This window comes from Tamandua tetradactyla, chromosome 1 (genome assembly GCF_023851605.1).
Source record: "Tamandua tetradactyla isolate mTamTet1 chromosome 1, mTamTet1.pri, whole genome shotgun sequence".
Classification (NCBI taxonomy): Eukaryota; Metazoa; Chordata; class Mammalia; order Pilosa; family Myrmecophagidae; genus Tamandua; species Tamandua tetradactyla.
Genome location: NC_135327.1, coordinates 218554096 through 218567402, shown reverse-complemented (window position 1 = coordinate 218567402; position 13307 = coordinate 218554096). Strand labels below are relative to the sequence as shown.

The 13307-nt window shown below is 35.5% G+C and overlaps 1 protein-coding gene across 23 annotated transcripts in view; it reads left to right on the top strand.

Annotated features, from left to right (window-relative positions):
* CCDC7 (coiled-coil domain containing 7) overlaps positions 1–13307 on the top strand; it is a 394574-nt gene that overhangs the window by 236622 nt on the left and 144645 nt on the right. For 19 of the 23 annotated variants that reach the window (XR_013172290.1, XR_013172291.1, XR_013172292.1 and 16 more), the window contains 2 exons: positions 6608–6718; positions 8427–8582. The exons of 2 other annotated variants lie outside the window; for them this stretch is intronic. Coding sequence is in view for 2 of the 21 variants with exons in the window: in XM_077152126.1 (XP_077008241.1) it covers positions 6608–6718; positions 8427–8582 (267 nt within the window). In the remaining 19 variants the exon portion in view is untranslated. The remainder of the gene's footprint in view (positions 1–6607; positions 6719–8426; positions 8583–13307) is intronic. 2 more of the 23 variants (XR_013172254.1, XR_013172262.1) reach the window with 2 other exon arrangements.

Genomic DNA, 13307 nt, shown 5'->3' with positions numbered 1-13307 from the left:
CGAACCTCCCGAATGGTGAGAGTTTTCCAAAGTTAAAGGACCCACAGCACCTTTTACTGGTGGGACCTGCAGACAAACTTGCGCCATGAGCGCCACCTACTGGACAGGATAAGAAAAACAGAACCCAGAGATTTCACAGAAAAATCTTCCAAAATTTTGGATCCAACACCCAAGGAAATCTGTCTAAATGCGCAGACGCCAGCAGAAGATAACAGATCACGCTCAAAAAATTGAAAATATGGCCCAGTCAAAGGAACAAACCAATAGTTCAAATGAGATACAGGAGCTGAGACAACTAATGCTGAATATACGAACAGAAAGGGAAAACCTCTTCAAAAACGAAATTGATAAATTGAGGGAGGACATGAAGAAGACATGGGCTGAACATAAAGAAGAAATAGAAAAACTGAAAAAACAAATCACAGAACTTATGGAAGTGAAGGACAAAGTAGAAAAGATAGAAAAAACAATGGATACCTACAATGATAGATTCAAAGAGACAGAAGATAGAATTAGTGATTTGGAGGATGGAACATCTGAATTCCAAAAACAAACAGAAACTATTGGGAAAAGAATGGAAAAATTTGAACAGGGTATCAGCAAACTCAAGGACAATATGAAGCGCACAAATATACGTGTTGTGGGTGTCCGAGAAGGAGAAGAGAAGGGAAAAGGAGGAGAAAAACTAATGGAAGAAATTATCACTGAAAATTTCCCAAATCTTATGAAAGACCTAAAATTACAGATCCAAGAAGTGCAGCGCACCCCAAAGAGATTAGACCCAAATAGGCGTTCTCCAAGACACCTACTAGTTAGAATGTCAGAGGTCAAAGAGAAAGAGAGGATCTTGAAAGCAGCGAGAGAAAAACAATCCATCACATACAAGGGAAACCCAATAAGACTATGTGTAGATTTCTCAGCAGAAACCATGGAAGCCAGAAGACAGTGGGATGATATATTTAAATTACTAAAAGAGAAAAACTGCCAACCAAGACTCCTATATCCAGCAAAATTGTCCTTCAAAAATGAGGGAGAAATTAAAACATTCTCAGACAAAAAGTCACTGAGAGAATTTGTGACCAAGAGACCAGCTCTGCAAGAAATACTAAAGGGAGCACTAGAGTCAGATACGAAAAGACAGAAGAGAGAGGTATGGAGAAGAGTGTAGAAAGAAGGAAAGTCAGATATGATATATATAATACAAAAGGCAAAATGGTAGAGGAAAATATTATCCAAACAGTAATAACTCTAAATGTTAATGGACTGAATTCCCCAATCAAAAGACATAGACTGGCAGAATGGATTAAAAAACAGGATCCTTCTATATGCTGTCTACAGGAAACACATCTTAGACCCAAAGATAAACATAGGTTGAAAGTGAGAGGTTGGAAAAAGATATTTCATGCAAATAACAACCAGAAAAGAGCAGGAGTGGCTATACTAATATCCAACAAGTTAGACTTCAAATGTAAAACAGTTAAAAGAGACAAAGAAGGACACTATATACTAATAAAAGGAACAATTCAACAAGAAGACATAACAATCATAAATATTTACGCACCGAACCAGAATGCCCCAAAATACGTGAGGAATACACTGCAAACACTGAAAAGGGAAATAGACACATATACCATAATAGTTGGAGACTTCAATTCCCCACTCTCATCAATGGACAGAACATCTAGACAGAGGACCAATAAGAAATAGAGAATCTGAATATTACTATAAATGAGCTAGACTTAACAGACATTTATAGGACATTACATCCCACAACAGCAGGATACACCTTTTTCTCAAGTGCTCATGGATCATTCTCAAAGATAGACCATATGCTGGGTCACAAAGCAAGTCTTAACAAATTTAAAAAGATTGAAATCATACACAACACTTTCTCGGATCATAAAGGAATGAAGTTGGAAATCAATAATAGGTGGAGGGCCAGAAAATTCACAAATACGTGGAGGCTCAACAACACACTCTTAAACAACAAGTGGGTCAAAGAAGAAATTGCAAGAGAAATTAGTAAATACCTCGAGGCAAATGAAAATGAAAACACAACATATCAAAACTTATGGGATGCAGCAAAGGTAGTGCTAAGAGGGAAATTTATTGCCCTAAATGCCTATATCAGAAAAGAAGAAAAGGCAAAAATGCAAGAATTAACTGTCCACTTGGAAGAACTGGAGAAAGAGCAGCAAACTAATCCCAAAGCAAGCAAAAGGAAAGGAATAACAAAGATTAGAGCAGAAATAAATGAAATTGAAAACATGAAAACAATAGAGAAAATCAATAAGACCAGAAGTTGGTTCTATGAGAAAATCAATAAGATTGATGGGCCCTTAGCAAGATTTTCAAAAAGAAGAAGAGAGAGGATGCAAATAAATAGGATCAGAAATGGAAGAGGAGACATAACTACTGACCTCACAGAAATAAAGGAGGTAATAACAGGATACTATAAACAACTTTACGCTAATAAATACAACAATTTAGATGAAATGGACGGGTTCCTGGAAAGACATGAACAACCAACTTTGACTCAAGAAGAACTTGATGACCTCAACAAACCAATCACAAGTAAAGAAATTGAATTAGTCATTCAAAAGCTTCCTAAAAAGAAAAGTCCAGGACCAGATGGCTTCACATGTGAATTCTACCAAACATTCCAGAAAGAATTAGTACCAACTCTCCTCAAACTCTTCAAAAAAATCGAAGTGGAGGGAAAACTACCTAATTCATTCTATGAAGCCAACATCACCCTCATACCAAAACCAGGCAAAGATATTACAAAAAAAGAAAACTACAGGCCAATCTCTCTAATGAATATAGATGCAAAAATCCTCAATAAAATTCTAGCAAATCGTATCCAACAACACATTAAAAGAATTATACATCATGACCAAGTAAGATTCATCCCAGGTATGCAAGGATGGTTCAACATAAGAAAATCAATTAATGTAATCCACCATATCAACAAATCAAAGCAGAAAAATTGCATGATCATCTCAATTGATGCAGAGAACGCATTTGACAAGATTCAACATCCTTTCCTGTTGAAAACACTTCAAAAGATAGGAATACAAGGGAACTTCCTTAAAATGAAAGAGGAATATATGAAAAACCCACAGCTAATATCATCCTCAAGGGGGAAAAATTGAAAACTTTCCCCCTAAGATCAGGAACAAGACAAGGATGTCCACTATCACCACTATTATTCAACATTGTGTTGGAGGTTCTAGCCAGAGCAATTAGACAAGAAAAAGAAATACAAGGCATCAAAATTGGAAAGGAAGAAGTAAAACTATCACTGTTTGCAGACAATATGATACTATACGTCGAAAACCCGGAAAAATCCACAACAAAACTACTAGAGCTAATAAATGAATACAGCAAAGTAGCAGGTTACAAGATCAACATTCAAAAATCTGTAGCATTTCTATACACTAGTAATGAACAAGTGGAGGGGAAATCAAGAAACGAATCCCATTTACAATTGCAACTAAAAGAATAAAATACCTAGGAATAAATTTAACTAAAGAGACAAAAAACCTATATAAAGAAAACTACAAAAAACTGTTAAAAGAAATCACAGAAGACCTAAATAGATGGAAGGGCATACCGTGTTCATGGATTGGAAGACTAAATATAGTTAAGATGTCAATCCTACCTAAATTGATTTACAGATTCAATGCAATACCAATCAAAATCCCAACAACTTATTTTTCAGAAATAGAAAAACCAATAAGCAAGTTTATCTGGAAGGGCAGGGTGCCCCGAATTGCTAAAAACATCTTGAGGAAAAAAAACGAAGCTGGAGGTCTCGCGCTGCCTGACTTTAAGGCATATTATGAAGCCACAGTGGTCAAAACAGCATGGTATTGGCATAAAGAGAGATATATCAACCAATGGAATCGAATAGAGTGCTCAGATATAGACCCTCTCATCTATGGACATTTGATCTTTGATAAGGCAGTCAAGCCAACTCACCTGGGACAGAACAGTCTCTTCAATAAATGGTGCCTAGAGAACTGGATATCCATATGCAAAAGAATGAAAGAAGATCCATGTCTCACACCCTATACAAAAGTTAACTCAAAATGGATTAAAGATCTAAACATTAGGTCTAAGACCATAAAACAGTTAGAGGAAAATGTAGGGAGATATCTTATGAATCTTACAACTGGAGGCGGTTTTATGGACCTTAAACCTAAAGCAAGAGCACTGAAGAAGGAAATAAATAAATGGGAGCTCCTCAAAATTAAACACTTTTGTGCATCAAAGAACTTCATCAAGAAAGTAGAAAGACAGCCTACACAATGGGAGATAATATTTGGAAATGACTTATCAGATAAAGGTCTAGTATCCAGAATTTATAAAGAGATTGTTCAACTCAACAACAAAAAGACAGCCAACCCAATTACAAAATGGGAAAAAGACTTGAACAGACACCTATCAGAAGAGGAAATACGAATGGGCAAGAGGCACATGAAGAGATGCTCAATGTCCCTGGCCATTAGAGAAATGCAAATCAAAACCACAATGAGATATCATCTCACACCCACTAGAATGGCCATTATCAACAAAACAGAAAATGACAAGTGCTGGAGAGGATGTGGAGAAAGAGGCACACTTATCCACTGTTGGTGGGAATGTCAAATGGTGCAACCACTGTGGAAGGCAGTTTGGCGGTTCCTCAAAAAGCTGAATATAGAATTGCCATACGACCCAGCAATACCATTGCTGGGAATCTACTCAAAGGACTTAAGGGCAAAGACACAAACGGACATTTGCACACCAATGTTTATAGCAGCGTTATTTACAATTGCAAAGAGATGGAAACAGCCAAAATCTCCATCAACAGAAGAATGGCTAAACAAACTGTGGTATATACATATGATGGAATATTATGCAGCTTTAAGACAGGATAAACTTATGAAGCATGTAATAACATGGATGGACCTAGAGAACATTATGCTGAGTGAGTCTAGCCAAAAACTAAAGGACAAATACTGTATGGTCCCACTGATGTGAACGGACATTCGAGAATAAATTTTGAATATGTCATTGGTAACAGAGACCAGCAGGAGGTAGAAACAGGGTAAGATAATGGGCAATTGGAGCTGAAGGAATACAGACTGTGCAACAGGACTAGATACAAAAACTCAAAATGGACAGCACAATGATAGCTAATTGTAAAGTAATCATGTTAAAACACTAAATGAAGCTGCATGTGAGCTATAGGTTTTTGTTTTGTTTTGTTTTTACTATTATTACTTTTATTTTTTTCTCTGTATTAACATTCTATATCTTTTTCGGTTGTGTTGCTAGTTCTTCTAAACCGATGCCAATGTACTAAGAAACGATGATCATGCATCTATGTGATGATGTTAAGAATTACTGATTGCATGTGTAGAATGGTATGATTTCTAAATGTTGGGTTAATTTCTTTTTTCCGTTAATTAAAAAAAAAAAAAAGAGAAGGGGTTTGGAGCTGCAGGGATACAGACTGTGCAACAGGACTAGATATAAAAACTCAGAAATGGACAGCACAATACTACCTAATTGTAATGCAATTATGTTAAAACATTGAATGAAGCTGCATGTGAGGTATAGGTTTTTTTTTCTCTCTATTATCGTTTTAATTCTTATTCTGTTGTCTTTTTATTTCTTTTTCTAAATCGATGCAAATGTACTAAGTAATGATGAATATACAACTATGTGATGATATTAAGAATTACTGATTGTACATGTAGAATGGAATGATTTCTAAATGTTTTGTTATTTTTTTTTAATTAATAAAAAAAAAATTCCTGTTGCTAAGCCAACCCATTTTTATAGTACTTGTTTTAGCAGCGGGAGAATTAAAACACAAACCTTCCTTTATCCATTCCCTTACATTTTCCAGTATCCTGACCCTCTTCCCCAGTCCCCAGCCTTGAGGTAACCACCTACATTATTTTCTAGTTTATCTTTCTATTGTTTCAGTGTGTAGAAGTGTGTCTCCATTTCTCTCTCTCTCTTTCTCTGTGTGTGTTTTAATATCTCCCTGTTTCTAAACTTAAACGTAGTCAATACATATCTTGCTTTTTGGGTTTTTTTTTTTTTTCACCTACCTAATATGCTGTAAGTAACTCCATTTTGGTTTTTAGGGATCTCTTTTTTTTCCTATTACAGCTGTATCTACAGTGGTTTGCATCACAAATGACACTGTACCATAGTTAATATTGTATACCTTAGTTTAACCAATCTCCAATAATCAAACATTTGGATGGCTTTGATATTTTCCAATTATAAATAATGCTATCATTGATACCTTATGCCAATGTATTTTTCACATGATCTGATTGTGTATTAAACTAAAGTATAAATAATCTAAAAATACTAGAGATAAAATAAAATATTTGATGCTTAGGAGTATTTTTTAAATAATAGGACAGCTTCAACATACACACATGTAAACAATTCTCACCATTTACATATCAGATGTACTATTATGATAACTTATGTCTAAATTTTTAAAAATGAGAAAAAATGTTGCTGTACACTTGTTATTAATTGCACAATAGATCTGTTTTACTATTTAGTAGAATAAATGCATCTCTTTATGTAGTTCACGATGAAGAACCAGATGAAAATCTTATACTTGAGCACCATAATTCAGATACAAAAACCCAAATGAAAGTAAAGAAAGAAAGGACTCTCACAGAGGAAAGATTGAACAGTATGTATAATTTAGAAATCTCTTTAAATTATTGTTATCTACCAAAGATCTTTCATTTCATGAATATGTACTTGAATATATATGTTTTAGAAGTTTATACCTTGTCCTATGATGTGAATATCCTATGATAAGTATGGACCAAAGGAAAAGTATGAATACACTTTAGTATGAATTTCTGTTTGTAAGATTATTTCATGGCTGTGGACCAAGGTTCAAAATGAGCCAATAATTGCCTCTTGAAATGTGGTATCCTTCTGCCATAGGCTCTAATTGGGGTGTCTGAGGCCTGTAACTCAAATTGCAGATGTGGATCTGTGTGGCCTCTGGGAAGGATGACTTTGATGGCCTATTGTAGGGTGTCCTTGGAATCCTTTTGTTTGAGGTCCCAATCAAAGATTGCATCCTATCTGGAAATACAGCAGTTGGGTACTATATACATATATATATTCATGTAGGTATATGTGTGTTTATATATGTATATATATTCATATATAAACCTACACACATATACCTACATGAATATTTATGTGCAGATATATATGCATATGCACATGTGTAAACATACTTTAGAAAACGTAAGTTCTCACTGACACCTTCAGTTTTAGTCCAAACCTTCTGGGCTCATTCCTACCTTCCTCCATGTCATAAGGGCATGTCCTTTCTTCCACAGTGTGAATCCAACCATCAACAACATCAATGTATTTACTCATTTGGAAACCCCCATAATGCTTCTAAAATTAGAACTTCTTAGCTCATATGACTACAAAAACAAATCTACTAAAAATTTAATGATTTGGTTTCTTTCCTTCTATCATTCTCATTCTTGTAACTGTGTATATTTAACAAATACTCTCCTTGTAAATTCCTGGGATTAGTACTTTTTGTTGTTGTTGTAGATTTATATCTATATATTTTCTTTTACTTTCAGTTTCCCCTACTTATCTTTTTTGGTTTAATATTATTTTTAATAATCAGAGCATTAACCTACTTTCAAAAAGTAAAAAAAAAAAAAAAGAAAAAGAAAAAGTTATTTGAAGAATAGTAATATTCATTCCCATGCATTTGGCAGTTTTTCTCCACTTGTAGGTAACCACTTACTTTATGGTTTACCTTTGCTGTATTCATTTTGTAATGTAAGTGCCTCTCCTTTGTTTTCCCAAATTTTTTTTATCTCTCATAAACTTTCTTACTGAAGTGGTAGCATAGTAGATATTCTCCTCTTTTTTTCCACTTATCTCACAAAAATGTATCCTTTTCAATTGGTAGGAATGTTATTCATTTCTTTACAGCTGTATGTACATCTGTTTATGTCAAACCTATATACCAGAGTTGATAGTATAAAGTGGTTTATACTATATACTGTAGATTTTTCAGTCTTCTATGTTTGAATATTTAGTTGGATATGAATGTTTTGCATATATAAAAATTTTGTAGTGAATTACTATGTACATATTCATTTTTTCTATTGTTTTATGTAGTTATGTGTATTAACCTACAGTATAAATAACCTAATAAATCTAGCCAATACAAAATATATTTGATGCCCAAAATAGTCATGAAAATATGAGACTGCCTCAATACACAAGCTTTAAAATTGTTCTTACAATGTTCATATTAGATCTAGTAATATGGTAATTTACTTATGACAATGGGAGAGAAGACTGTGGCACAGTTTTTATAAATTTGAAATCTATATATTTCACAATAGATCTCTTTTTCTATTTAGTGGACTTCAATGAATCTCTTTATGTAGCTTTTGATGAATTATCAGGTAATGATCTCATGATTGAGGAACAAGACTCAGTGTCAAAAACCCAAATGAAAGAAAAGAAACAAAGACCTTCCAGAGGGAAAAGCTTCAGCAGTAAGTAGAATAATTATAGGTATTTTTATATTAAATTAAGCTCAATAGATAAAATTTATCTTGTTTTATGAATGTGTACTTGGGTATATATTTTGTAGACATTTTATACTTTGGCTTATAGTGTGAATAAATTAAATTAACTGTGGAATAAAAGGTGAAGATTTAGTTGAGATTTATGCTTGAAATAATATTTCATGTGGAAGAGTCATGTGGTCAGTATCCACCCATGTCCAATGACAATCCAATAATTTTCTCTAAAAGTCTATGTACCTTCAAGCCATCTCTGGTAGCTTTTTTTTTTTTTTTTTTTTTTTAAAGGAAAGACAGAGAGAAGGAAGGAAGGATAGAAGGAAGGAAGGAAGGAAGAAAGGGAAACATCTTTAAACATTTTCTTGTTTTATTGTATTTTGTTTTTCCGTTTTTTGTTACATGGGCTGGGGCCGGGAATCGAACCGAGGTCCTCCGGCATAGCAGGCAAGCACTTTGCCCGCTGAGCCACCACGGCCCGCCCCATCTCTGGTAGCTTTTGGATTCAAAAGCTCAATGGCAGTGCCTGACATATAGTTCTCTACTTCTGTCATGGGCTATAATTGGCAAGACTGAAGGTCTCTGTGACCCGTAAATCAAACAGCAAATGGGGATTGCTGAGGTCCATGTGAAGTATGCTTATGATGACTTGTAACAGGGAATCCATGGCATCCAGGTTTTTTGGCTCTAGTTATCAGTAGCATCCTTTCTGGTACACAACAGGTAGATAGATGCTGTGATGGTTAAGTTTATGTGCCAACTTGGTCAGGTTATGGTATCCAGTTGTTTGGTCAAGCAAGGAATGGCTTGATTGTTACTGTGAGAATATTCCATGGATTTAAATCATCAATAAGTTGATTGTGTCTATGGCTGATTACATATACAATCAACAGAGGAGATTGCCTTCAACAATGAGAGCAGTTTCATCCAATCACTTGAAGGCATAAAAGGAGAAGTGATGATGTCAGCAATCAGAGGAAAGAATTTCTGTCTCTACTTCAGCCAGCCAGCTTCTCCTGGGGAATTCATTGAAAACCTTCATTAGAGTTCTGAGCTTGCATTCTGCCCTAAGGAATTTGGGCTTGCCCATCCTACAGTTGTGTGACCCAATTCCTTTTAAAAAAAATCTCATACTATTTACACACATACACACACACACACACACACACACACACACACACACACACACACACATATCTCCTGTCAGTTCTGTTTCTCTAGAGAACCATAAAATAGGTACTGTCCAGAAACCCAGTGGGAAATGTGAATGCACAGTACCGTGGTATTGGTATCTATTCACTTGTTTAGACAAAGAGGGCCAGAAACATGGCCATCATCTCTTCTGGAATAAGCTGGTGTGTACCTTCTCAGATCATACCTGGGAATTTCACTTGTATGCTAGATCCTTGTACTTTGACTGAATTAAGGTCCTGACATATTTTGCATGTGGGTCACCAGAGTTTCCTGTCTTTTTTGGGTGGTGCTGTGTTTTTGGCCCTCCTTCTACCAGGTAGTCATCAATATATTGGTAGACAAATGCTCCCTCTGGGAAAAGGACCTTTCTATGTTATAGCCTACCAATTAGTGATAAGATATTCATGGATTTTAGGTAGTCTAATTGAAGGACTTTGAAGGTGTTTGCATGCTATTCCATATAAAGGGTAACTGATTCTTTTCAACTGAGTGGGATGGTGTGTCGGTTTGAAAAGGGTTATGTACCCTAGAAAAAGCCATGCTTTAGTCCTAATCCCATTTTGTGGGATCAATGGGATTGCTCTAATCCCTATTCAGCACTATAGGTCAGAAGCTTGATCAAGTTATCTCCAAAGAGACGTGACTCAATGAATTGTGGGTATTAAACTTGTTAGATAGAGACATCTCTATCCATTCTATGTGGGTCTTGATTAGTTCACTGAAATCCTATAAAAGAGGAAACATTTTGGAGAAAGTTGGAGATTCAGAGAGAGCAGAGAAGAATGACAGGGCCACAAGAAAGCCACAATAGAATGCTGCAGAACCACGAAGCAAAGAGTCCAGCAACTTTTGGAGATGAAGTAAACTGCCTCCTGGGGAGCTGGAGAGGAAGCTAGCAAATGATGCCATGTTCTCCATGTGCTCTTCCAGATGAGAGAGAAACCCTAACCATGTTTGCCATGTGCCTTCTCACTTGAGAGAGAAACCCTGAACTCTATCGGCCTTCTTGAGCCAACGTATCTTTACCTGGATGCCTTAGATTGGACTTCTCTATAGACTTGCTTTAATTGGGATGTTTTCTTGACCTTAGAATTGTAACTTGTAACTTATTAAACCCCCCCTTTTAAAAGTCATTCTGTTTCTGGTATATTGCATTCTGGCAGCTAGCAAACTAGAACAGATTTGAAGTCACTACTGATAATGCAGAGCTTTCTTCTATCATTTTGCTATCTAGTCTTTGTAAGTTATACCTTTCTTGTCCTGCAATTCTTTCATCAATTTCTGCTTTTATATTTATTTCTTTTTGTTTACCATATTGAGTGCCATCTTACTTCTTTATGGATATATATATATCCATATGTATGTATGTATATATATTTTATCTCTTTGTGTTACAATCAGGTTAAAATATAACATCCTAAATCTATAACAATCATATTTGGTTTGATACAAATCTGACATTGTAGCATGCACATGCACTTTTCCTATATTCCTCTGTCTCCCCCACACTTTTTTTGTACTAGTTACCAATTATGTATTTGTGCATCATATGTTTAAAACCATAGATTTATCATTACGTTTTTTATGCTTTGCATTTTAGCACCTGTAGGAAGTAAGAAGTGGAGTTGCGTACCAAAAAATACAGTGCAATAGTACTGGCATTTAAATTACTCATATGGTTACCTTTACCAGAGTTCTTTATTTCATGTCCCTTTGAACCACTGTCTGTGTCATTTCCTTTAAATTTGAAGAACTTCCTTAAACTTTGCTTGTAGGACAGGTCTAGTAGTGGTGATCTCACTCAGCTTTGTTTATATGGGTATTCCTTAATCTCTCCATTATTTTTGAAAGACAGTCTTTCCAAACATAAAATTCATGGTTGGCAGTTGTTCTTTTTTTTCAGCACTTTATTTCAACCTCCTGCCTTCTTGCTACCATGGCTTCCAATTAGAAACCAACTCTTAATGTAAATGGGACTCCCTTGTATATAACACATTGCTTTTCTCTTGCAGCAATCAGAAGTCTCTCCTTGTCATTTGCATTTGATAGTTTGATTAATACGTGATAGGATTTATTTTCCTTTAAGTTTATCCTGTTTGATTGTCTCTGAGCTTCTATGATGTGCATATTCATGTCTTTAGCTAAATTTAAAAAGTATTCTGTCATTATTTCTTTGAATATTCCTCTGCTCCTTTCTCTTTTTCTTCTCCATCGGGGACTCCCATAATGCCTATGTTGGTATAGTTAATGGTGTCCCAGAGGTCTTTTAGGATATTTTTACTTTTAAAATTCTTTTTTTTGCTCCTCAGCCTGACTCATTTCATTTGTCTTCTCTTCGAGTTTGCTGATTCTTCTGCCAGTTCAATATTTTGCGAAACCCTCAAAGTGATTTTTCATTTCAGTTATTATGTTCTCCAACTCCAGCTGTTTTCTGGAGACTCTCAAGTGTTTTCTTCCTTTCGTCTTTCCACCTTCCTCCCTCTCCTCTGGTAGAGTGGTCACTTTCAGGATGTCTGTGGAGACACTCTCAACAAGTGCCATTCTCCTTCACTGAGTTTAATTATATTACCTCCTTCGAGTAGAAGTAAACTAACCTGTTACTTGGTAAAACAATGCAGAACAGGTCTACATTCTTTTTTGTTAAATGCACAGGTCTCAAAAACTCATTGTATTCCAGCCTGTCCATGGGCCCTAGGGAACTGTTTAGATATAAAAGAAACATTGGGTGCAAGTTACCTTTCAGTTTATCTTACGAGTTTTGGTCCCATCATGGGAGGACCTTGAGTAGCAGGGAGAAATTAGTTGCCTTACATTTTCAATGATCATCTATTGTATTTCTATAGAATTACCTGACTACCTTTACTGGGATTCAGGAGCCAAAAGAAAGACCAGTGATTCCTTCAGGTCTGAAAAGCTCCTGTGAACAAATGTTTCTTGAAGGCCACAGATAAGGTGGTCTTGACATTGGTATTAAAATAGTGTCTCTGCCATGTTGCCTACTACCCCATAAGGAGGCTTCTGAATGGCATACCCTGGTTAGGAATGCAGACATGCTGAAGAGCAAAGCTGGCAAAAAGTGGCAGGTGACTGCCAGGTATAGTCTTTCTAATTGCCTAAAGTCAAACTTGAAAGACCTCACATAGCATTTGACCTGAAATGGGTCTCTTGTTCCATGTGCATATACACATATAAACATGTTTATAAACACACATACAAACATGTCAGTGTGTCCATATACATGCAAATGCATAGATGCATTTTAGAAATTATGAGTGTACAATGTTCTCAATGGCATCTTCAATTTCAGTCTAACAGTTTAGAGCTCATTCTTGGCTGTTCCATTTTATATGCTCATGTCCTGTCTTGCACAGTGTGAATTTTGATCCTCAGCTACATTAACACATTTACTTATTAGATCAATCCTATAATATTTTTAAATTGTTCACAATTTTTTAGTTCTTAACACTTCAAAAACAGAATTACTTAAAAGATTTCGTGTCTTGT